The sequence below is a fragment of the Aythya ferina genome, assembly GCF_964211825.1.
Source record: "Aythya ferina genome assembly, chromosome: 3".
Classification (NCBI taxonomy): domain Eukaryota; kingdom Metazoa; phylum Chordata; class Aves; order Anseriformes; family Anatidae; genus Aythya; species Aythya ferina.
This window is the reverse complement of record NC_140298.1, coordinates 59,846,703-59,872,969: the sequence shown is the minus strand read 5'-3', so window position 1 is coordinate 59,872,969 and position 26,267 is coordinate 59,846,703. Positions and strand designations below refer to the sequence as shown.

The following is a 26,267-nucleotide window of genomic DNA, read 5'->3' as shown; positions in this document are numbered from 1 at the left end:
TGTCTCAAATATGTCTTTTAAGCCTAAGGACCCAAGAGCCTGTTAGGAAAATTTCTTTAGATTTGTCACAGTCTTCGTTGCATATTTTTTTTTTCTTTTTTGGAAACATTTTAGCTGTTAGCCCCTGAATGTTGTAGGTAGTTTATCTCAAACCCATTTCCATTTCTCTGTTACTGAGGGTGCTGCTCGATGCTGTGTAGATGTGGTGTTTACAGGTCTGCCAGCTTGCTGAGTTCACAGCAGTCTTGCACCAAGGGCAGTGCTGAATGCCAGCTCCAGATTAATCGGGTTTAAACAAGATATTTGTTCTCATTTTGTATGAGTGATGGATACGGCACAATAGTTCCCTCTGTGGCAGTTACATAGCTAGAAAAAGCTTTTAATGGGGCTGGATAATTAGACACAAGAAAATGTGAAAGGTGGGAACAGAGTGGCAACATTTCCTTCAAGTTCAATCAAGTACACTCGTGTTTAATGTTTAATGCTGGGATGTGTTTTTCAGAGTCAGTGCAGGAGAAGTTTTGCCTAACACCATTTGTGTTTTGTTTTGCTCTTTTGTTTTCATGATTTTTGGACAAGGATTTCTGTGAGTGGCACAGATAGACAAAAGGGCGAGTAAATCCATGGTTTGCTTTGAAAACGGTAGCAACTTGGAAAGAATCAGGCCTACTGGGAGGGGATTCTTGGCATTTTTTCACCTTCACAGATTTTCTATCAGGTAGAAGTCTTGTGTGTCTGATAGCAAATTCAGATGTTTTTATATTGGCTGGTTTCCTTAACTACCATTCAGATTTTATTTCCATAATGTTCACTTTTTCTTTAATCTTGTATTTGCTTTTGATGAGTCTAGCTTTTCTGGAGTCCAGTCAAATGTAAATAAAAGTTATATACCACATTTTGTCAAAGTTTTTCCATGACATTTTTCAATCTGATCTTTTCTCTGTATCTATCCTGCACTAAGCAGATACAGCTGATATGCAGGTTGTATTCTGGCAAAAGCAGAGCTGTATGTATCCACTGGGTATATCTGTTTTAAATTGAATTATTCTATCATCTGTAAAATCTTCCTTTGATCAGTTAAATTTTTCCATATTCTGTTGCATAACTTTGCTTTCTCTGTATAGTGAATTAAATGATAGTGTGAGTTCTGATTTTGTTATCTAAAGTTAAGATCCTGGACTCAGTGCATCCTATTTGTCCCATTGACTTTGCATTTTAAGAGTTTGCCTTCTTAGTCAATCTAGTCCTTGATATTTTTTTCCTCCTGTGTTAAGTGATAGAAACAAATACAATCAGTGTTTGGTCTCTGTAGCAAAGTTCAGATAAGCTTATCATATTTTATATAAATATTGACTTTATAACAAAGTTATATGCACTCTTTTATCCCTGAACTGCTGTTGCCTGATGCTGACATAATCTTTGCCTGTGGTGCTAGTAATGACAATGGCTACTGGTGGCTACACTAAGCATTTAAGAACTCAAAATGAGAAAACAGACCCTGTCATGGAACAGGTGCTTCACAGCTACATACTTAACAAAACTGAAAGACAATATACGTGAGGAAAAGAAAACTATTGACTATGTGTATGTTTGTTCACTAATTTTTGGTATTACTGAGAATGAAGCATGGAAATGTGCTCCCAACTGCTTCAAGAAATTGTTAAAATAGAGAGGTTTTGAATACATTTGTATTGGCTATATGTATATAATAAGAAGAAAGGCTTGCTTCCAAACAAGACTGTTTCATTAGTGAATGCTTTGATATATGCATGCTAAGAATCCTGTGAGGCCCATTATGTTACACCCTTTCAGAGGTATTAGGGGTGGGTCCATTACCTGAATTTTTTTTCTTAATATTTGAATTCTTGACTACAATGGCCATGTGCTTTTATACTTATACTATATTCTACTTAGTAAAGGAAAAAGAGTGGTACGATAGTACTCAAAATTTAATGAAACTTCCAAGGATTCAGTATTTGGCAAAGGCTTACAGCAAAGTTTAGGTTTCTTTTTGCATTAAACTTGATAAAAACATTCACAATTAATATCTGCATAGATTTCTTTTCTACATTCTTGAACAACCATCTGACATAGCCTGGAAAATAGGAGTCAAGGCCATGGAAATGAAACGATAATTCAGGTAATATAAGTCTGTCTAGCGTAGTTTATCAGATAATAAAATATAATGACAGAGCAATATAATATTTCACTGTATTTTTTATTAATTCTGTATAAGCCAATTAAGATGTCTAAAATTTCTACTTACTAATGAAGAAAGCAGTGCAATTTACTGTTAGGAGTTATTGGTTATGTGATACTACATTTAAGAAGAGAGAAACTAATGACTTCTAGTGCTGATCCAAAAATAACTGGGTAGATTCTGCAGGTTGCAGAGCCTGGCTGCTTGCTTGGACTTGGGATGTCGGTGTGGTAGAAGGCAGCTGTTAGCAGAGTGATTTACTACTGCTGTTGCATACTATATAATCTCTTGCAGTTTTTTTCCAAGATTATTCAGTGTATCATGATATGCTTGTCTTTCATTTCTGTATGCATATAATTAGAAGTTTTGTTTCTGTCTTCACAGCTACAGTACAGACCTTATTCATCTTGGGGAGGCCTGAGAATGAGGGCAAAAATGTTGCTTTTCAGTGCAACAAATTCTGTCAACACTGAACAGGAAAACAAAATACTGGTGATTATCGTTTCAAGGCAAGATCTGCAATCCTGCATGTGCAGTTTTCTACTTTCTTTGAGTAGAAACTGAAATGTCCTTGATAGATAGCCCTGTCAACTTTCCAGTACTGATAAATACACAGTGTCAGTAAGGGCAGTGCTGATGTCCATAGCTGGTTCCTTTGAAGATGAGGATACTTTGGTTACTTAAGAGCTATTCCCTCTTGCTCCTAGTCTACAAGGCTGCACTGCTCACTTTTACTTTGCTTGCATTTTTATGGTAACTGATCTTCTGCTGAAATTTACACAACAAATCAGTTGTACATAAACTTTATTAGTTTATGGTATTTGATGTTAACTGTCCATATGTATGGCACCGGTGCCACCTATTTCTGATAATAAGTTGCACAGCCTGGATGTGTCTTGGAAACATCTTTCAAATGAGGGAAGTTTCAACAGGAAAAAGTCTTCAATGTACCCAGTTTGGTCCAATTCAATACTGACAGTAGTAAAACAATTTATCTGGGCTATATAGAAAACAAATCTTCCTTTAAGAGGCTAGATAACAGTTTGAAAGACATGCTAGCTTCTTTTAAACTTAGCTCATTAGGAAACAGGTACAGAGTCAAAATGGGCAGTATCCCACAAAAGGGGTGTATTAGTTGTTAATCTGGTACTGATCATATATCTTAACATTGGTGTTGTCCTGCCTGATTCAGCCTTATTCTAGATAACCTGTGTTCCCCAGTTCATTCCAATCCCATTGAGGAGCTGCAAGGGGAAGGAGTGCTACTTGCCTCACCTCTCTGCTCAGGCAATGGGAAGCAGGAAGGTCTGGAGAGCTGTTGCCAGACAGAAGTCTTCCCTTTTAAGCTAATGCTGAAGAAATGAATTACACATTAGTCCTAGTCACAGGAGAAAATACCAAGTTCAACTGTACAGCTTTTTTGTAGTAGTTACAACAGTTTTGTTGAAGCCAGCTCATTTAACTGCATTACTTTGACACAAATTGAAACACTGAGAAATCAAGTAAGGAAAATAAATATATAGACATTATCATCTCATTAAAAAGACCTTTCTGTCAATGGTTTATAGTGGCTACTTCTGAGTAATTCTTCTATTTCAACATGGAAGTCTAAATTCAGGTTTGGCCAAGAGGTATAAAGCAGATGCAGAGGGGATATTTGCATGTGCCATATGCCACCATGCTCTTGCAAAATGTCAAGGCACATTAAAGAAAGATATTAACTTGGCTTAAAGGCTGGCACACTTTCTTCAAAATAAAATGAGTTTTCAGTAAGGAGGGAATGATTTTTACTTAAAAGCAAATATTACAAGTAGAATAGTGATTTTTTTGGCAAAAAAAAAGGACAAATTAACTACCTGCTGGATTAAGGCTGTGCTTGTAAAGCAGGTGCCCTCAAATAGTAAGTTTGGTTTCAATGTACTGCTGGATTCTGAGAACAAGTGCCAAGATTGGATGAAGCAAGCTCCCCAGACAAAGGGCCCGGGTAGTATTTGCTATTTTCATTAATTTATCTATTTCCAGCTCTTAGACTGGGCAGATAAAATGAAAAATAAGTTGTGATCTGCAGAATGGAAAAATGACTGATATGCATGCAATGTACACTTTGACTGCATCTGACCAAAAAGACTTACAGGTGATAGACCGTGGTAATAGAAATCCTAGGTTACCTATGGCGCTGGAAAGTATTTAGTCTGAAATAGTTATTTATATTTCTTTTAGTCCAAAAAAGAGAGACGGGTACCTCCTAGAGGTCAATTCAGTCTTTCTCCATGGTCTATTTATGGTGCCCAAAGGATTAGAGTAGAGACAGTGTGCTGCACATTAGTCATCTAAGAATCTACACTGGTTAGGTTCAGCACATTTGGTTCCCTCAGTTTTGGGTCAAATCTCTTTAGGTCTTCAGGCTGTCGGGTCTTTGGTCTTCCTCACTTCTTGCTTCTTTTTGAGTTGCCATAATGAGGAAGATGCTTACAAAGCGTAATTTTGAATTGCCAGCTAACCCAACATCAGGTTTGTGCCTCCTCTGCATTTGTTTCTTCCTGCTTTCTTCCTTTTGCATCACATTATTTTAGACTGTTCCTCTAGATTTCAATTTTACTGTTGTGGTAACTGTACTATAATTAAAATATTTATTCGCATTAATTGTTGTTTATGCTGCTGAAGAGAAACTTGTTACTTAGCCCTGTGAGAAGCACAGAATACAGTAGTTGGTAATCTGTTTAGTCTCTGAAAGGCAACAATAAAGTCTGCTAAGCATATCAGTTTTATCAAATCCCCTCAGGATTTCAGGGCTTACTAACCTGTATTTGGATAAGTGGATATTTTAAACAGATGGAATTGTTGGCAGTCACTGAAATTCCTCATCTACCTACCTGGAAATCTGACTGCCTCTCAAATAATATCTCATTTTGCACTTGTAAATATTCCATACTGGGGACTGCACACTTGGAGATTGTCCTTTATTAGTAAAAATTAGTACATTTAAAGACCTTTATTTGGCATTGAATTTGAAGTCATTCTGGTTAGTAATACATGTCACATGTCTGCTGATGTTATCTAAAGTCCCTTCATAAATAAAGATACCTTGTTAGTTATTCCACTGATAACATTGCAGGCATCCTTGATTACAATTATACTAGTACTGGCTTACAGCATCTACTGTACAAGGGAATTAATTTTTAAGTAGAATGAGAATTTCAGATAAGGTCTGGTAAAAATTAGTATCATCTTTATTTAGAAAACACTATCATGCATTAAATTTTAATTCCATAGCTATAGATTATCTAAATTTACAACTATACAGTGATGCATCTGTAGAATATAGACAATATTGACAAAAGTAGTAATTAAGAAGATTCATTTATACCAAGGGGATCAGAGCTCTGAAGTTGCCTACAACCAGTGTTTATAATCTATAGTGTAGGCAAACTGTGTTGAAAATTATCATCTGTGGTAAGAACACGCTCAACAAGTTTTCAGGTGGTATTACAAGGCCTTGCTTTCTTTTTTTCCAGAATGGTTCCAATATGCAGAGCTTTTTTTAACAAGGCATTGATCCATCTTTGAGGGTAGATATATCCGAGTGAGTTTTAAACTAACAAAAGTGGCTCAGAAATAGACAAGAACAAAAAAAAATAAAAAAAGTTGTTTGTGCTGAAATGTAATTACTCTGTAGCAATGTGCTAAACTGCAGCATTCGCATTCTGACATTAAAAGTAAGAGGGTAGGTATATCTGCAGGTCTTACTCTAACACAACTGTCCCTTAACATTTAATTATCTCAGCTGCAGGTGCTGGAGGAATGCTGTGCAGGTCTGTGGGTTTGGGAGGTGGGGAGCTGGGGGTTTCTGTTCCCTTGTCTGGTACCTTTTGTAAGTGAGCTTTTGGCTTTAAAATTATGTGAAATCTGCTTTTAGGGCACCCAGCTCTGATTGAAAGCATACAAATCCAGCCCTAGCAAATTTTGTGTTTCTTCGAGTTTAAAAGTTCCTATAATAAAACGAAGGATTTAGAGTAAGGTGATTTTAGTGCAACACATGGACCGAGGAGTCAACAGGATATTTGGGGCTTGGTGTAGTGGCCCACATGCAGGCAACCAGTTCCACTTGAGATATGCAGGAGTGTTATTCCTGGTGTTGTGTCTGGCTTTTTCCTGTTGCTGTACAAGTCTCCCAGTCTCCTATGCAGTTGATTTATAGCTGATATCATTGCCATAATGAGTTATCCTGTGTTGATTTCTCCAATATGTCATAGCCTCTCAGATTCTAGGGTGAGCTGGATCATTCTTTAACCAGTACTATATATCCTATTCACATAATGAGGGGATAGGTACCTAGCTTGCATATGAACATCTAAATTTGGTGTCTAACTCAGTCCCATCCTGTATTATACCACAGCAGGCTACGTATGTTTTTATACCGTATTAACCTGATGACTTGTTTTGCTGTTCAGCTTATTATTGTCTGCCGTTTGTGTAATGCAGCCATCACAAACTTAAGGTGAGGAGAGATTATGCAATGCAAAAAGATGTTACTGCGTATGTATGTGTGTAATAAAACAAGTACACACAAACTTTCTTAAAATAGTTCTGCTTCCTTACTTTCAGATAATTGTTTACAACAGACTGAAGGAAGATTGCCAGAGTAAGAATGCCATGATGTGTCATTTCTAATGTGTTGGGCTGAATCATGCTCGGATGCAATCACCATTATCAGCTCCCTGCCAAGCTGCCCACACATTCCCATGATGAGTTTGCCAAGAGTCTGATCTTCTGGCCATCTGCACTTGTTTTGAGTCATAAGTCCCTGGGTGTGTTTATTAGCTACTGTATTTTTTGCATGCTTTGAAAGCTGTTGGAAGCTGTTTGTGACTTTTGTTTCAGTTTCCCGTGGTGACTTGATTTTTTAAATTTGCTTTTGAAAATCCTGGGGACATAGAATTGGAATGTGAATGTACTTCAGGTTTCCCAGCTTTCCTTAAATCCTTAACAATTAAGAAACTGACAATGCCCTGGTGGGGATCTGTGCATAGTTTTGGGAGAAGATAGCTGCATTTTTCTGAAAGATAGCAGTTGTATCTTGTTAGTGTCTTTCCTACCTGCAGTTTCATACTAGCTTAGATATTGGTGCATTACAAATGCTTACAGACCTTTGTTTCTGAAAATTCATCAAGCTTTTTTCTGTCTGGGTTATCTGAGGGCCATGACCCAGAGTTTCTATTTTCATGGTCAGCATTCATGTCTGAGCTCCATGCTGCACATCTTCAAGCTATGGTAAGTTTCTGCTGGTGAGCAGATCCTTTCCTCTTAGCAGCTTGCCTTCATTAGAACCATCTCAAAGGATTATTTTTATTCACTAAGAATTTAGTAATTCTGAATTTCCTTTATCAAAATTGGATACTGCTATTGAAGCCCTTCTTTTGCATGTATTTTTAACAACAATTCCAAAAAGAAATGTAGATCTCAAAGTGAATGTAAATGGATATTTAGCAAGGGCATTTTTATTTATTTTTTTTTCCTGGAGGTCTAAAAGAAGATCCCAGATGACAGAAAACATGCTTGAATTTGCAGCATTAGAAAGACTTTTCCCTTTCTTTAGCTACAAGGACACTTCACAACCAGTTTGGCCTCAACCTCTGTTTGGAGGAGTTGACTCAGGTATCTGCAGTAGTTGCCTGTGCTTGTAACGTTTTCTGGCAATCATGATAAGAATGGTGATTGAAGCTAGCAGGAACATCTTCAGCCATACGTGATGATCAGACCCAACTGCCTTGCCACGAACCACATTTGTTTTTAGCAGAATGAGTTTATTACTCTGCATACCCAGAGTAATTATTCTGCTTCTTGGAGTGTTGCGCCTTTAAACAGGTGTTAGACATGAAGGATTTAGAGTATTTATCTTTTTTTCTCTAAGTGCAAAGTAGAGGGGGAAAGCATGTAAAATTGCATTTTTATCTGCTCGTAGGGTATTTTTTTTAATGCAAATAATATGAAATATCTCAAAGGGATTTGCAGATCGTTATACTCTTAAATGTAGCTTTAAACGCTTGAAAATTCACGTGTGCCATATTTTTATGAATATTTTAATAATCCTTTCTTTGAACATATACAATTTTTCAGAATGTTTTTTTTTTTTTTTTTTTTTTTTTTTTTTTTTAATGCTCTCATTTTAAAGTGGCTTATAATATTTTATGTGCCCATGAAAGTTCTCATGTAGCCCATACCTAGCAGGACTATACGTACGTTTTGCTGCTTTCTCAGCCTAAGAAGTCTTCCTTAAAATAGAGCAAAATAAAATTGCTTTATTTGCTTTGACTTGGATTCCTCCCTAACAGCACTAGAGTAGTACAAGGAGCCAAAGTTATGAAAGGCAAAAGCCTGAAGAGCAAAAAGGTTTCCTTGCAAGCAGTTATACGTACCAAAGATCACATTTTCCTAAGGACTGCATCGCATTCTGTTGAACTTCTCCTGGAGGCAAGCTTGTGTATAAAATGGTGTGAGCAGTGTGGGATGGTGGGGGACTGGCAACCAATAGAGCATACCTGGGAAATCTTGACGCAAAAACACTCTTCTCAAAAACATTCTCTCTCTCTTTTTTTTTTTTCTTTTTTCTAGAGAATATGGAATTACAGGGTTCTGTAAGCCTATTTGTTCAAAGAAGTGATTCAGATCTTTTCGCAGACTTGTATTTCACGCAGCTGTGGGCTTTCTCTGTGCTTTCTCTGCCAGAGCGCTTGTGCTCTGCTCAGTTACCAGCTCTCCAGCGGGAGGCTGCAAGAGGTGGCTTGGAGCCAGCTCTTGTCCTCAAGCCACAGCCACACAGCTACAGATGTTGTGCATATCCGTGTCCCTCAGATTTGGGTGGTTCTTTCCAGATATTGTTGAAATCAGTTCACTCTTATGGTTTAGATGTACAGAATAAGCTTTTAATGGAGTGGTTTTTTACTTTTTGGTGAGCTCTGAGACAATGATGAACCTCATTGTCTGGTGTCAGCAAAATATTTTAGACACTGATATTTCTCTGGTAGTATTTTAGATCAGCAATCTAGGCTTTTTTCTTCTAGAACAGATGGTACTTCCAGATACACTTTCTTCCTATGCCTTCTTGCCTTCTTCGTTTCTTCGTCCCCTCCTGCACAGATCCATTCTGCTCAAATATCCATGCTGGCACTTGAGTTTGGATGCTGGTGTTGCAGGTTGTTTTCTGAGGCCCAGGGATGACTTGAAGTCTTACTGGCCTTGGTCTTCTCCTACCAGAAGCTGAGGAGAGTCACTGAATATGGAAATCTTGGATGTGAACATGGTTTTGTCTTCTAAGACAGCGTTCTCCTGTGTACTCGCATGCCAGGAACTGTGTGGCAACGTGCTGTGTGGCCTACAAAAGGAGAAAAGCTTTTTTTCTGAATGAGTACCGTTTCCTAAAAGTGGACATTTTGGCCTATTAAAACAAAAGTGGGATAGGTCTTAAAAGAAATTGAATTAGGATCCCCACAGCGAACGTTGTGTGGAGATGGTTCTGGCTACCCTTTAGTGAAGCTGAATCTCATTAGCTCATAGACGGCATGCACACATAGCTTTGGTGCACTGTCTTTTTCTTAAGAGGTTTATATAATCTTTGCAATATAATTTGTATGGAGAGAGAATTTGTCTCGTTGCTGGCAATGAACTGGGACTGAGCTAGCTCTTGAAATATTCTGAATGTGCTCTCTGTCTTCTCAAGAATGTCTTGAGAGTTCAGTTGAAAGCCAGTGCAAAACGCTATCCAATATAAAATGGTGTTTTTCTGTTTGCCCCATTTTATGGCTTTCTAGAAGTGCAGTTGAACAAGAGGATTGACGTGTGTGTAATTGCACTAAAATAACCTTGTAACGGAGGGTTTCAGAGGGAAAGGAGAGAGGCTGGGCAGAGGACATCGTGTTCAAGAGATAGGTTAATAAACTAATAAAGATTAAATAACAAAAGAATACCGAACAATGTGTAGTAACATAAATCACTGCTGCAAGTACATAGCTTCACAACATTGCAAATGGAGAGATGAATTCAGAATTAAATGTATTTGCAGTGAGTGGAACTTCTTGAAAATGAGAGAAAGACTCAGAAAGCTTTCTCTACAGTTGAGAACAGGAGTAGGAAGTTGTGTTTAAGGAGCAGTAAGTTTTTTTAAAAAGCCCAGTTTTACCAAATGGTTAGTGAGAAAGGCAGATAATTAGGTGGTTGAAGAACAACTTATGGTGTTACCAAAACCAGTACATATAAAGATGTGTATGAAACAAAACCCTTTATAAGACTTGAAAACTCTTACTTGGGAGACTTAAACTGCTTTTGATCACTATGTTATCTTTTGAAGGCATGAAGCAATTAATGCAAGCAGCACAGTTTTGTAAAGGTTAATGGTTAGAGATGGAATTTCTCGATCTTGTGTTGCTTTTAGATTGTCAAGCTGTCATTCTTCTTGGAAAAATTATTTGTAATACAGAGTGCAAAATAAAAATGTCCCTATCTTTAATTATAGTTGAGCTTTAGAAGATGGAAGTCTGCCCTATCCAGGTGTGTGGAAGATAGCTTGCTGGAAGCCGATGAAACATGTAAACCAAGCTGAACTTAGAGCACTCTCTGCTGGATGGCTGGAAAACAACACTTTAATCATTAAAAAACAATTCTGAGATAGAAAAGTGAATGAGAAAAGCTAGTGCAAGAAATCTAGTCATAAACCACAAAATTTGTGTAGTCTAGTTCTTCCTATTATAGGCAGATGAAATACTGCACATTTGTTGCATGAAATGGTTTTCTCATTAAATCATCATGCAGTGTGTTTCAATCAAAATTATTTTCATATGAGCATATATAGTATCTGAGAAAAAAGGAACTAATATTCCATCTTATGAATTTGAAAATTCATGTCTGTGCCAAAGAAAGGTATGTAAGTAAAGAGTTTTAAAACGATGTATAGCAGAGTAGGTGTAGATGGGTGTTGTGTTTTTGCAGTACTGCCCAAAATAAATTAACACTTACTGTAGGAGCTGTAGCAACATGTGGAAAATATGATATTTCAGGACAAAATATGTTTTTAAAAAGTGCACTTGGCAAGATGCAGTAACTTTTCTTGTGCCTGTATTAAAATAAGATACAGCAGGATCACAAATCCTATTGTAGTAATTAAAGTCCATATCAGATTCCTAACAGTGAGGGCAAACACAAGCTTTCTGAAATTTTCTTTCAGAAAACTTCTCTTTCAGAAATAGGGGAGAGGAGGGATGCAGAGAATAATTGGCTTGCTGCTTTTTTGTCAACAGTAATCCACTGAAACCATGCAGCTCTTTAAAGTCCAACCATTTGGAACTGACGCTGAAGTGTGTGTGTGCACGAGCACACATGCACAGCTTTTATGTCTTTATGGGGTTAAAGAAGTCTACTGGGGATAGAAGGATCAGCTTTGAAACTTTGAAACTCTTGAAGAGTGTTGACTCACTTCTTTGTTGGTCTTTAAAAATGCAGTAGCAGCTGAAGACACATACAGGACCATGGAAAATTCATGTAGGGTCAAGAAAAAACAAGGCTTGTGTACACTTTTGAAGCCTTTGAAATCCTGCATGCATGGAAAACCATATGAAAACTATCATTGGCCTTTATTAAACTTGGTTTCATTCCATTTCTGTGTGTGGAAGGAGCATGTTTAACAGATCCGGAATTGTTTGGTGTTTATCATTAATTTTTTCTTTCCTTTTTTTGAGGCCATTTCACTTAGGGGTAACAACTTGGTTAATGGCATTTTAGTGCAGACAGTATGGTAAGATTGTTCTAGTTTTTTCTTTTTCTTTTTTTTTTTTTTTTCAAGCACCAATGACAATTGCTTAATCATAGAATCACTGAATATCCCGAGTTGGAAGGTACGTACAGGGATCCTTGAGTCCAACTCCTGCTTGTCAATGAAAATTAGTGTAAGAATTGTAGGGTAGTAGGTCTGTAAGTACTTCTGAAAATTATAGCGTCTGTCTAACCAAACTATCCAGTATCAACATATTGCGATGTATCACAAGCTGTTGTGCAACAGGTGGTGATGGCATTGTGTAAAGGGCTGTGAATTTGTTGTCTTGAAACAACATGGTGCAAAGGTACACTGAAAGACACCTTTCATATTTGTGCTCATCTTACCTGTTTTTTTTTCATCATTTGTTGACCTGGTTAATTCTAAGAATGAAATGAACAAGTAAATTTTAAAAGTATATTTATATAGGTAGATATGAAGGTATCATAGTATCGTTTATTTTCCACAGGAGAGTGAATGCAGTAACATTACATTGCCATTTTCCCCTCTTTTGTCCCATGAACGAACCTAAGGTGTTTTCTCAAATATTTTTTTTCATAAGAAACTAAGTATGTATTGTGTAGAAGACGTGTAGAAGATTAGGCAACTGTCTAATGGCTTGTTTACTTTTATATGCATATACATGTATATCCTCTTGGCAGAGTAATAAATGCTGTCCAACTTCTTGTACATTAACTTTTGAATGCATTTAAGTTGCGTAAGAATATTACAGAGACTACATTATAGGCATTTTTGGTGCTAACCTAGAAGGGACTCAAAGTCACCTGCAGAACTGCTAGTCCTGGTTCAGTTATGCCAGCAGTGCAGGCACAACATTAAGGGAATTGGGCAACATGTTGGTGCAGACACACATAGTGTGAAACAATTGCATGGATTTGATAGGTCATGTATGGAAGAAAGTCCTCTCACATTCCTTTTTATCCCCTAAAACTATCAAAAACTTGATTTCATCCAACAGTCCTGACTGGCTGCGGTTACCATAGCAAAGTAAAACCTCAGCAGTTAGGATGCTTGGTACTGGTGTACTGCATTCATTATCATGTTTCTGCTATAAAGACATTCTGTTTCTTTCAGTAGCTTGAGTAATTTCTGAAGATGTTTTAGAAAAACAGACCTCATTAAAAAGCAGATTTTTGGCAGCTCTTTGGCAGTATACCAATCTGCAATCTGGATATAAGTGTTTAAGTGTTTTTATGACTGTCCTCTTAGTGTGCTGAGTACTTGTAAATGTCTATTCTGGTTGCTACGAAGAAATGCACTGAGTCTGTACCAAGATATTTCTTGCTGTAACTGAATGTGAATCTGAAAAACAAAACAGAATTGATTCAGAATTTACATTGAACTCACTATGGCCATGTTTCTGTTGACTGACTTCACTAGGTGCTGGATCAGCCTCTGACTAAAAACTGGTAGTGATGACTTTTACTGTACTACAACATTCTGTTATAAAAAAATCACACGAGCATCTGACATAACCCAGATCTTGAAAAAATTTCAGATATTAAGAGCTTAATGCTTATACTGAAATGAACATTATCCATGTTCTGTATTTAGAAGACAATCAAACAAAAGAGTGTTTGAGAACATTTATTCACCTTTCAAAGCCCATGGTCTGCAACCTCGCTACTTCAACCGTATCTTAATTACTTTGCAGGGAATAGTGTTGCGGTGTTGGGAGATCTTAACTAATTCTGTGCTGGGATGGAGATATTGCACCTTACAGGACTATTCTCTTGTCCTGAATTAAAACTTCCCCCAAAATAATTTCATGATGTTTAATTATGTTTAGTATTAAATAGTTAATTTTTTTCTGATGCTGACTTCACCTGTGTTACATTTTGCTGAGGAATTGAATAGTATATTATATAGATATATATCTTTCCTTATATATATATATATGTATTTATTGCAGGGAATGGCTTTTACCTTGGAGGAGAGGCAACAACTGAATATTCATGGACTATTGCCACCTTGCTTTCTCGGTCAAGATGTCCAGGTTTTCAGTATTCTTAAGAATTTTGAAAGACTGACATCCGACCTAGACAGGTAAAATCAAACCATGACTCCCTTTTTTAATTTCTTTGATGATAGATCAGTTGAATTTATTTTTTTAGAGCTGTAATTGGTGACAATTGAGAATCATTAAGTTAAATACATAATGCATAATACATACAGCTTGGTTCTTAGCTTTTCTAGAATGCTTTCTTCAAAAAATCAACTCCTCATTTTAAGTTTAATATTCTAGTGTTGTTTACATTAATTTATTATTTCTATAAACAAATGTCAGCCAAGGTCAACAGAAGGAAGTGAATTGACATAAAACTAAGAACTCAGTAATGTACTTACACGAATATAGATAGATAAACATTAAAATATATAAAATACATGAAACGTTACAGAATTATTGTGTAATACAGATTTTTAAAGTAAAAGGCTGGGGGAGACTTAATATTTATGAATACTTACATGGTTTTATTTCTAAGTACTATATAGGCTATAGAAGAAAGCAGTATTCCTCTTTTTTTTTTTTTTTTTTTTTTTTCTTTTTTTTTCTTTTTCCCCTGTGCCTTGGTTTTTCTCTGCTGTGGCTTGTCTTGCTATCTATACATAACAAATGGCTTTTAGATACCTGTCTGTTGGTGCCAAGGCTTTCTTATCATTTCAAGTTCCAATAACCTTTGTTTTTCACAGTCGGGATATTAGCACAGCCCTCTTTATAAGTGAAGAGTTCCTGGTTTTGGAAGCTCTCCCTTCTGTCCCCATCTCCTCTGTAACTCTGCCATGAAGAAGTCTCTTAATTCCAGGACAATACATTTAAGACTTTATGACTGTTTCAGCTGTTTGTTTCTGCTAGAATTGCTGTATTTTCTATTCACCTGTAACTTAAAAGGAGGGAGAAAAGCCTTTTGTGCCATTTCTGCATGTGTTTCTTAAGCTGCAAGGAACTTTCGCTCGTAGTTCAGGTCACAGGAAAAAATTGCTTGTCCTCAAATCATCACAGACTGAAAGTCACAAATCTAACAATGTGGAATTCAAGAGGAGATTAGCAGTATATGCAAATCTTAATTCTGTTTTCCAGCCCAAAATTTTGTGTATTTAAATGGCTCTTTGCCAAAATGCAAAAATTCTGTGGGAAAAAGAAAAAAAAAAAAAACAAATCACTTTTAAATGCTAGATAAATGGACATTTAAATACTGTGCCATTTGAAGCACAGTAAAACACAATATACTAAACTTTTGATTGCAGTGGGATTCATCAGAAAAAAAAAAAAAGGCATCTCCCATGATTGTAGGAATACTTTGCTGAAAGCTTGCTTTATAACGCTAAAACAGGAAAGAAAAATCTGTTTGACTTGGGGTAGGAGAGGGAAGATGTATTTTCTAAAAACTACACTTAATCCACATACATTGTACACCAACAATACACAAGTTTATTTAAATACAAGTATATTTAGAAATAAATAAAAGTATTTAAGTCTTTAGAGAAGCCATTTGCTTCAAAGATTTTTTCCAAATTTATCTTTATAAGCTTAATGCCTGTATATAATTAATTAAACAATAATTCAATATCATTATTTCCCACCTTTGAGTCTTTTGCAGTTTCTCTTTCTGAAGTAAGTACTTGGGTAAGGAAGATGCTTCTTTCCTGGCCCTGTCACCAGAGAAGCACAAACCTTACAAGGTTACATCCATGTGAACTGAGGATTACATTGTAGCTTGCCTTTTTTTATTATTATTATTATGAAGCCATTTTTTAGTGTAAAACCTCTTTTTTTTTGGTATAAAGGGTATATTGTACTCTGTGACTTTGAAATACAAATTTATTGTCTTTAATAGGATTTTAGCAAAATGCTTCAGCTGAGAAAACTAATAAGTCTTACTGTTCATAAAAATAACGTCAGAGTATTAAATGCCAGGCTTTTTTTTCCCTCGTTAATGTGATCACTAGTCAAAATACTTTAATAAAGACTTCAGTAATTAACATTAAAAAAAAAAAAAAGTTGTCTTATTCTATAGCACATGTTAGTGGCATTTTCTCAACCGTGATTTTTGATCGAGGTATTTGTGTCTTCCCACTATAGCCTGAAGAAGCAGTGTGGCCACATTTATACTGGTAGATAAACGGGGTTGGGGGCTGCTTGATGCCACATAAATACTTGAAATTCCATTTAAACACAAGAAGAATCACCGTTTTTTCACTGTAAGGGTGGCCAAATGTGCGAACAGTGAGATTGTGGAGTCTCTATCCTTGGAGACCATCAGAACCCAAGTGGACGCAGCCCAGGGCAAGCTGCTCTCACTGGCACTGCTTGGACCACTGTTTGGCAGTCTCCAGAGGTGCTTTGTTGCCTCAGCCATTCATTTTATAACACAGATCCGTAGCACTTAAGTAATAAGCATTTGAGGGTGATTTTGGATCAATATATATTTGTGTAAATTTAATCAAGTTGGCCCTAAAGCACTTCAAATTGTCAATCCAGAAGTCACCCCAAAATGAAATTGTTTCTTTAAGATATATTTGTATTGTTTGTGAAAGAAATATTTTATTATTTATATTGTTTTGTTGTTTTCTCCATTTTTTAAGCAAAATAAAATCAGTTGTGTGTTACATGTGTAGGTGTACATTTAAGACAACTGATTGACAGATGTGGTAACATCTGCATGCAGGAGACACTTCCTTTAAAGATTATTAACTGTGACATCTTGGGCTCCTTTTCAGAGCTAGAATGCTTGTGTGAATTGAGTGTGAAAAACTTGTGCATGCAAAATGTGATTTGCAGCTGTGTTTATAAGTCAAGTGTCTGAAAAAATTTATGGGAGTGTGTCAGTGGACACCCTGCTCTACTAACATGTGCACTACATGTGTATGAGCTCAGAGTCATTTTTTGAATTAAAAAAAATACCGTCCTTCAAGGCTGTATGTGAACTCTGGTCTCCTGTACTCACACTCGTGTTGAAATATTTTAAAGGGGGAAAGGAATGTGATCCTGCTCCTGTTACTGCTTGAATCCTCTCACTGATGGAGACTGTCAGGGGACGTTGACTGTTTTAACTGGAAATTGAATGAAAATCTCAGCGTTCCCTAGTCAGGAAGGTGCTCAAGGACAATCTTGTGTAAGAGCATGCACCTGCTGCCTTCTAGAAAGAAATATTCTCATTCTAGAAAGAAATATTCCTTTCAACAAGCATCTAGTCTTCCTTCCCATAAGAGCAGTGACTGAAAAGAGAGAAGGGGAAGCTGTTGTTCTCCTGCTAGAACTGGGATTTGGTAGTGGGTGCATATCAGTGTGTTATATGTCCCAAAGATTAAGTATGAGCATTTGGAAACAGCATAGATGAGGCTACCAAGTACCTTAGAAGGGTATCTATCATCTGATGAGATATTGGTGCTGGGTAGGACAGCAGTGTACACCAGCAGGATTGTAGCTTTCCCTGGCATTGATTGTAAAGGGGATGTGTGCAAGTTCGTAAAGCAGAGCTTATAGTACCATGGCATTGCATATATTGGCATGGCTGAAACTTCTTTACTGACTTGCAGTGTGGAATTGCTGTGCTCTGAAATACCACAAGTTCATACATAAAATGAATGTGAAACAGCAGCAAATATATTGCCTGGTATACTTGGCAAAAAGGACGCCAATAACAGAAAATAATTCTGTTCCTCTAACTTAATTTGGAAAAGCTGCAACGAATTCTGCAAGTAATTTGATTATTTTTCCCCCGTATGTTCCTAATTGTCTTTAGTTTTTCTCTGTATTGACTCTGAAGTCTTTTCCCCTCAAACAGATGCCTCTTCTATCCGAGTTTTTCTTTCTCCAAACAGTTACATTGGTAAAATGTTTTACTGACAGGTGAACATCTGAGAGGTGCCATGAGATCATTTTTTCCTGAGAATACTCTGTTGCTTTCTTTTTTTTTTCTTTAAAAAAGAAAGTTACTTTCTTTTTTTTTTTTTGCTCTTTCAAATCTTTCTCTATAGACACTGAATATTCAAAGTAATGGATGTGCCTTATACAAGCTATACAAGTTTTACAAGCTGTTATTAAAAATAATAGCATTTCTTTCATTTCCTCTCATGTCTTGCAAGACAAGAGCAAACAAATGCTGGTTGTTTTTGTTTTTACCATTCCATTTTGCCATGTAAAATGCAGGCCAGGAGGGCAAGTGTAGGGAGAATTACCCTAAGAAATTATTTGTAATTTTCCAGTAGTTATATTGGTTTTCTTTTTGGATAATATTTGTTTTTTATCCTGCTGTTGCTACTGTAATTAATCTAATAGCAGTCTAACATTAAAAGTTCTTAGGTGAGGAAAGGCAAGGGGGCAAAGTGACATACTGAGATTTGAATGCCTGGCAGTCCCTACTGTCTTACTCGCCAATTCTTGGTTTTCCTCTTCTGAACATTTTCTCTGAAATCTTCATTCAAGACTCCTAGTCTGAGAACAGATAATATTTTTCTCCCTTTTTATAGCACAAATTATTGTTCTCAGTGTTTTATTGCTTGTTTTCACTGCTTTCAATTAAATGTGGGCTTTAGTAGAAGATTCCACGAAATGCTGCATTTTAAATGTATCTTTTTAAAAACACAATGCTGAAAACTACTTCATGGTTTTAATTCTGTAGATTACTTGGATGCTGCTACAGGATGCATAGTTGTTGTCTAATGCCTTATAACCAACACCACATTGGGGTCAAGGGATCTTTCTTCTCAAGAAGGAATTTTTCAGAAAGCTGATAGTCCTAAGAAAGGCTTGAATGAGTTGGAGAAGTATTTTATACCTGCCATTAAAAATTAGCCTTTTGATCAGAATTACTATTCTCTATAAATATTTGTCATCTTATATTAATATGTCTTATGCTGATTTGGAAATGGCCAAATATTTAATATTTTAAAATATGTTGACAGTTATTATACCATTGTTATCTTCACAAATCTTTTACTATATCCTGAGTCTAAACATGCCATGACAAATATCAATATGAAAATAAAAATCCAATTTAATGCTTAAAGACAGTAAAACCAAAATGGAGAGTTTTAGCAAATAGGTTTTTGAGTTGAAGCCCTCGAAGAAGCTTTTTTTAACTTTTAGTTTCTTCTCTCAAAGATTTCTGTACAATTTAAAGTTGCACTTGCAAATCAGGATTGCTCTGAGTAACAAGAAAGGATAATGAAAAGGTATTTTAAAGTTTTAAATAGCTGCTTCTCATTTTAAGTAGAAGTAGTAAAAAGGAGAGAAAATATATTGGCAACTGCTTCAAAACCTAATCACCTGGTTTGCCTGAGTGCTTGCAGTCTCTGGTATAGAGCGGTCCTGAATATGCTTGATAGTCTCTAAAACCACTTTTGAGATCCTCTAGAAACAAAATGAATGCCCTCAAATGTATTTACAATTATATGTGAAGAAGCTTGTGTTTCAAGGAAAATGCTGGGATAATCATTCTCAGTTGAAAGGTTTTAATAAAGAAAAATGCTCCAGGATAACAAGGGTATTGAAAGACACGCTGTGTCACGACAAAGCGCTAGGAAAATTAAAGGCTGTATGGAAATGTAATAATTCAAGGGAAAATTGCTCTATATGTATTTGCAGCTGAGAACTGCAAGTGCAGGGTACAATTTAACCTTGGAGAGCATTCAAAACTTACATGTGTAAGGGAAGGTGGCTCAGGATGTCTCACGATGCTGATATTTAGAGTATATGATCAACTCTTTGGTTTCAAAATCTTTATCTGTGTAGGGGCTAAGGTACCCTTAAAGGCACCCTGAGTAATCCAGGGGAGGGACACTGGTTTGCCTCACTCCTGCCACCTCGTTGCAGTCTCTGGTTGCCGAAGGGGCTGTGCAGCCATTTCATATGGGACTGGTTAAAGGCTTCTCTAGCTAAGCATGAACTTTTTTCACCCTCATTTTTCTGATGATTTTTTGCATTTATTTTTTTTTGAAAATAAATACAAAATTTCTTCAAATGCAATCCAGAATTGATTTCTGCTAGGTCATAAAACAATGCAAATTTCATTACAAGCATAAACATCAGCATTAAAAGACAGATGTATCTGCTTTGTTTTTGAAAGCTTTGTCTTGCAGCATTCTGGTAAAATATTTATTTGAAGTATTCAGCTGGGTTTGGAAGAAATTTCTCTTAAAGCCAGTGTAGAAAAAGCTAAAATTTCTAGTTTGAATTTTTTGGGCAAGAGAGTAAGTTTGTTTAATTTTTATTTTAATGCCTATTTCATTTCAGGTGGAACTATTTACGTGTGGTTTAGGTTCTGGCAGACCAAGTATTCTCTTGCAGCATAATCTTTTATACCTATATCAGCTCAGGATCAGCTTCCTGAGTGTGTAGAGTATGTCAGCTTTGTGATGGATTCATCTTTTCTCTGTCTCAACCAGTTTATTATCCTTTATGTCTAAAACAGTTGCGCTATTAAGATAAGAAGGGATTTAAATACAGGAGGCTAAGAAAGAGGCTGTTGTAGAACAAGCATAGCTTTAATTTATTTTCTAAACACAATTTCTAAATTTACTTTATGTATTCACTTGATGCCTATCTAATTATATTTAATTCTCCACAGATACATTCTACTAATGAGTCTTCAGGATCGAAATGAAAAGCTCTTCTATAAAGTGCTGACTTCTGACATAGAAAGGTTCATGCCTATTGTTTATACTCCCACTGTGGGACTGGCTTGCCAGCAATATGGTTTAGCATTTCGGAGGCCAAGGTATGTAAGTTTATACTTCAAATAAAAGTAATTGTATCTTATTTTCTTCTTGGCGGATTTCTGCAGGGGGGTCCTAACATAGCTGAATGTAAGCCAAAACTGTAATAATTGAGATAAATCAAACTACACTGTCAGTCTACATTAAACAATAATTTGTATTACATTAAGAAGGTAAATGCTTGTTTTAATTATGTTAGAACAAGGGTATGTTTTTAATCTCATTCACTGAATTTGGCTTTCTTGGAATCCTAGCTGCATGTTACTACACCATAAAATAATGGGTCCTGAATCTTAAATTTGTTTTAGCATTATTAAAAGCATTGGCTTTTACATATATATTTGTATTATAGATGTTTTATGCACATATATGAATAGTATGATACAATAGGATGCATTATGTGTGTACCTAAAGACATCTTAGGAAAAATCAATAATAATTAAGGCACTTGTCTCACTGCTTAATAAGTTGTGCTTTCCTAGGCTATGGGAGAGCTTTTATTCTGTACACAGTATATGTATTTGTAGAGTGACATGGAAGTAGTGTGAAAGAGGGGCAGATGTAACTTCTGTCTGCTTCTGTTTCATGCCTCTTGAACATCAGCCCACAGAGTTTGAGATTTATAGTGGTTGCTATTTGAGAATCTTGTGTATATGGGACAAAGCACTCAGACTTTAGGGCTCATAGAAGCTGGTAATCTCTGTAGTGAAGGCAATATTTTTGCTTCAATATGAAACAGTTCCTGAGGCTTGTGTGAACGATGCTGTGTCTTTGCTCCAAATGCAAAATGTAACAACACTTTGGAGTATTCTGTGCTATTTTCTGACAAAGGAAGAGATATATGAGCTGTATGTGCATAGCTCTGTTAACAGAAATAGGCTTCTTTACATTCAAAGCTTTGATCAAAATTAAGAGATTTGCAGTATTAAAGGGAACAAACGGCTGCTAACAATGTCTTCAGGAGGAGATATTTGAGGAACAAGACTTATGGCTTCAAGGTTTTCTTGTTGTTAATGTAAAAATCATTTTGGCCTTGTGATTGAGTGAGTCAGGACCATCTGGCCAATTACAGAAAACAAAAAATCCTACTTCTGTAGACATAAAGAAGTTCAAAAAGACCTCAGGAATGCTTGCTTAAACCTGTTTAACAATCTGTGGCTTTTAGGTGCCTTCCCTGGCAAGAGAAGTCATCTTCCTTTTTTCCCCTCAGTATTATCACCATGGTGATTTTATTGTCCTTCCAGGGAGTCCTAAACTTGTCTGTAAATTAAACTTTGCCTAAGCTGGTCTCATTGTTCCTTGTTTTGATATCTATTGCCATATAGGATATTGCACAAGAAGTACCTCTGCTCATGCTGGATCACAGAGACAAACATCGTACTCTGCACTTTCTTCCCAGATGCATGGAGCATCTTTGTAGAAAAAGTGAACAAGAAAAAACACAAAACAATTAGACAGTAGTTCTGCTGGGTGGCAGTCAGAACTGGTGAGGAACAGATTGCTACAGCAATTAAAACAGCCCATCAGCTCTTTAACTCCATTCTCTGGTAGGATACTAAGTACACTCAAGACACAGGAAAGAGTGATATGAGGGGTAGAGGTGGGGAGAGGAAATATTTCAACTTTTTTTGTTGTTGCTGTTATTTTTCCTTTGGTGGAATTTTTGTGTGCAGAGGACTTAGAGAGATGGTCTAAGTCTTTTAATACATTATGTATTAAAACTAAACTCCTAGACCATAGAATCATAGAATAACTAATGTTGAAATATCATCTGGTCCAACCATCACCCTACCACCAATGTCCCCTAAGCCATGTCCCTATGCACCAGGTCCTTGAACACCCCCAGGGACAGTGACCACTTCCCTGGGCAACCCCTTCCAATGCCTGACTGCTCTATCATGTCACTCTATCACTAATACATTTATGGATTTGAACAGTTGGAAACAAGTTATACTACAGACGTGCAGTTTGCACAAATATACTGGGAAACAAGAACTTCAGAGTTCTCCACTACGCAACTAAGCCATTCACTAGCCTACCATGTAATGAAAATTGAGTAGGACTGTAAAACCTCATGTTTTTTTTTTTTTTTACGTATATATATACATAGATAATGTATGTCACAACAAGCTTTTTTTTTTTCCATTTAGTTTCAAATAGAATATAGAAAGCTTTCAAAAATGCTTCCAAAAGCATGGCATAATAGCAGTTGTACATGTATTGTGCAATCTTGGGAACAGCAAGCTAAATTCTCTCAACCCAGCAAATAAATGCAGTATAAAACTACCAGTGCATATAACATTGTGTTAAGTTTCTGTATTCCCCATGGATTTTCCTGTGTTCTGCTTAAAAAAATGCATTAAACTGTTGTAAGGGTAGTGAACTTCCATTCTGATACTGTATTTAGGCATTCTAAACAGTAACAATGACAATCTGATGAAAGAGAAAGGTACAAGTGCTATTTGAGCATCCTGATTGTATGTTCTTAAAAGTATGACTTTCTTTACCAACACTGGAATGAAGTCTGATATTTTTCTTTAAAAAAAGGGCTTATTTCCTTAGTGAAAATAAACAAATTCAGGACATAACATTTCCTTTATCTTTTAGCCTTAAAAATATATGGGTTTATAGGACATTCCATTATTTGGTATTTGACACTTTTTTTCACTTCAGTTCAGCTGCTAATGAATGCATTATGTTTAAAATAATATTAAGTAATGTTTTAAGTGACATATCTTTTGGTATTCAGTTTTATTCTTGAGCTACTGAAATCAGTCTTGGCTGTATTCTGCTGTCTGCAGCTTCCTCAACTACATGTCAGCTTTATATTCATGACTGACTGGCTTTGGAGACGTGTAAGATATTTATAAAAGTCTTGTTTTATTTCTAGTCCTGCTAGATTGCCTCATCACTTTCAAATAAGTTTTTTAATGACTCACTTAAGTAAAGATGTCTGAAAAAACATCTAGTCTTCTTCTGCCGCATAAGAATCTCTTTTTTTTTTTTTATTATTATTTTTTTAAGAAGAAAGATCATCAGCCAAGTTGGTTGTTTACTGTACTGAAAATTTCCAATAGCTGGTGTGTTGGTGTCATGGTGTCTTATGCTTGGTCTCTCATTTTCCCCAACCACTTAGCTTATTCCAGTGTTCATGAGAGGTCTCAGAAGGAAGGTCTATAAAGAGTGTCCCCTTTGACAGCTTCTTCACTACTTAGGAAATACCTGTACTTTGTCATCTTCCACTGCATTCTGCTACAGAAATCATTTTTTTTCCTAAGGAAAACCTTTTGTAAATTATTCTAAAACCAACTGTGCAAAGCAGTCAACTTCATTTGTTTTGAAACTATATTCTAGATTGACTCATATAGTATTAAGCATTATATACTGGCATCCCTCGTAAACAGCACCCTCTGTGAGCTGAACTTGCAAAGAAGAAAAAAAAAACATTTCAGCATGCAAAATTAAGAGTACAAAAACACAGTTCAGTCCATTTTAGACATTCTTATAACAACGAAAGTTGAAATGCAATGTCTCATTATGCAGTTTACATCTGAAAGGTTTTTTAATATTCAGTCAGATCTGTGTATGTTGTGAAGCGAATTTAAACTCTCTGGTTTATAGTTATATATTCAGACAAGGACTTAATGAAAATTAATGTGAAGTTAAAAGATACGTGTCTAGTGAGGTCATTAAATGAGTTCATCATCTGCACCTCCTGTTCATGTTTTTAGAAGACTGTAAAGGCTCATATGATGTTATAGAAGGACACTGTGGCTAACAAGAGATGTTTTTCATCCTGAATCAGTATTTTGCAATTATAGAATAAACATTCTTGGCCGATCAGCTGATATGTGATTAAGCAACATTTCTCAAGAGAACCAGCTGCAAAATAACTTGACTCTCTGGTTTAAAACTCATCTGGGTAATTGACATTTGTTTGTAACATTAAAACTCAACTCAGGATTGCATTACTCACTGTGAATATTCAGCTTAAAATCCATCAGTTTTAATGAATAAGAGTCTTACATTCTAGAAATAGATAATACAGGTCTGATAGCAGATGTGGTAGCTGATCTGTAACAACTAATTGAGGAGGATGAGGGAACAAAGAGGCTCCTATAGAGGTAGATCAGAGAAGGAATTCAGACTTCTGTAAGGATTCCTCTCACTCTACTTCTGGACTGTCTGTAGGCATATCCAGGGATTTAAAAAATGTACAGATAAAAGTTTTAGAGGCTTATGATGGGAATGTAGTGGAGTTCTGGCTTTATTGCAGCAATCACGCTACCATTAAGAACATTATCTCAGAATCCCTATGAGATATCTTTCTGGTGAAGAGTTTCTACATATCACTTTATTAAAAAAAAAAAAAAAAAAAAAGTTAAAAAAAAAATCTTTAATTGCAGAAAGCTTGCACATACGCGTGAAAACTTTTGATGACTTAACAAGAAACAATCTATTCCTATAAATGGATTTCTAAAATATAACAGTTCTTTCAGTTGCTTTATTCATCCAAAAAGTGTAAATATGGGAAAGTTCAATGGAAATTTTCTCTAAGAATCCAAAATCAACTTTTTACGTCATATAGAGAACACCCAGAAGTTTCAGGTTCTTGTGTAAATTCAGCTTTCAGAGAGGGGAGGAAAAATTGACAAGTATAGCTATGCTGAAAACTTTGGATGTCGGTAAAATGTTAGGTGTCTGTTTATGTATTTCCATTCCTAGAAGGAAAACCCATTTCAAAGAGAATATGGAAAGAGCAAGCCCTAGTAACTATTGCAGCCACACAGGCATGTCAGAGCTCCTCTGAAATAACTTACTGATGCAGTCACTTGCTGTCAGTCTGACTGGGAACCATCTTAAAAGTAGCTAAGTTGAAATTGATGCTCAATATTGAAGATTCAGATGAAGTCACATAAGAGGCAAAGCATGTCAGCCTTAGTTTTTAATTTTTTTAAAAATGTTTTTCCCTTATTTTTTTCTTACATATAGAATTGGATCTTCCCCAGCTTCTAGATACTTGTCAGTAAAGTCTTCTCACAGAAGTTTTCTTCTCTAATAAATCATTTGACTTTGTCGTTTTTTCTCATTTTCCTTCATCACAAATGACTATAAAAAGCAAATCTAGAGTTCTCTTTTCTCCTGAAGTCCAAGCAGGATTGCATTTTGAATTGACTTTTAATAAGTGTTGTAAAGTTTTAGCTCTTTCAGTAATTTTTAAGAACTCTTAAAATGTTATTGGTGGTTGTTAGTGCCCATGTTTCAGAGGGCAATTTATCGTGCCAAATACTCAGTTTGTAAGTGCTGATATAGTACCAGATTGCCACCATACTGAAGTGTGTGACTGCGTCATCACATACAAACTTGAGAGGCGTTCCTCTCCTCGTATTTCTCAAAGGGATCACATCTATTTACATTTATTGCATGAGTTTACAGATGCAATGTATTGAATGCAAGGGCTGCAAGTGTGAGTTCTTTTATTGTTGACACGTTGTTTATCACGCATACCAAGACTGTCAGCTGCAA

At 36.1% G+C, this 26,267-nt stretch overlaps 1 protein-coding gene across 1 annotated transcript in view; it reads left to right on the top strand.

Annotated features, from left to right (window-relative positions):
• ME1 (malic enzyme 1) overlaps nt 1-26,267 on the top strand; it is a 172,323-nt gene that overhangs the window by 32,609 nt on the left and 113,447 nt on the right. The window contains exons 2-3 of the mRNA XM_084513837.1: nt 13,936-14,069; nt 20,594-20,743. Coding sequence (XP_084369963.1) covers nt 13,936-14,069; nt 20,594-20,743 — 284 coding nt within the window. The remainder of the gene's footprint in view (nt 1-13,935; nt 14,070-20,593; nt 20,744-26,267) is intronic.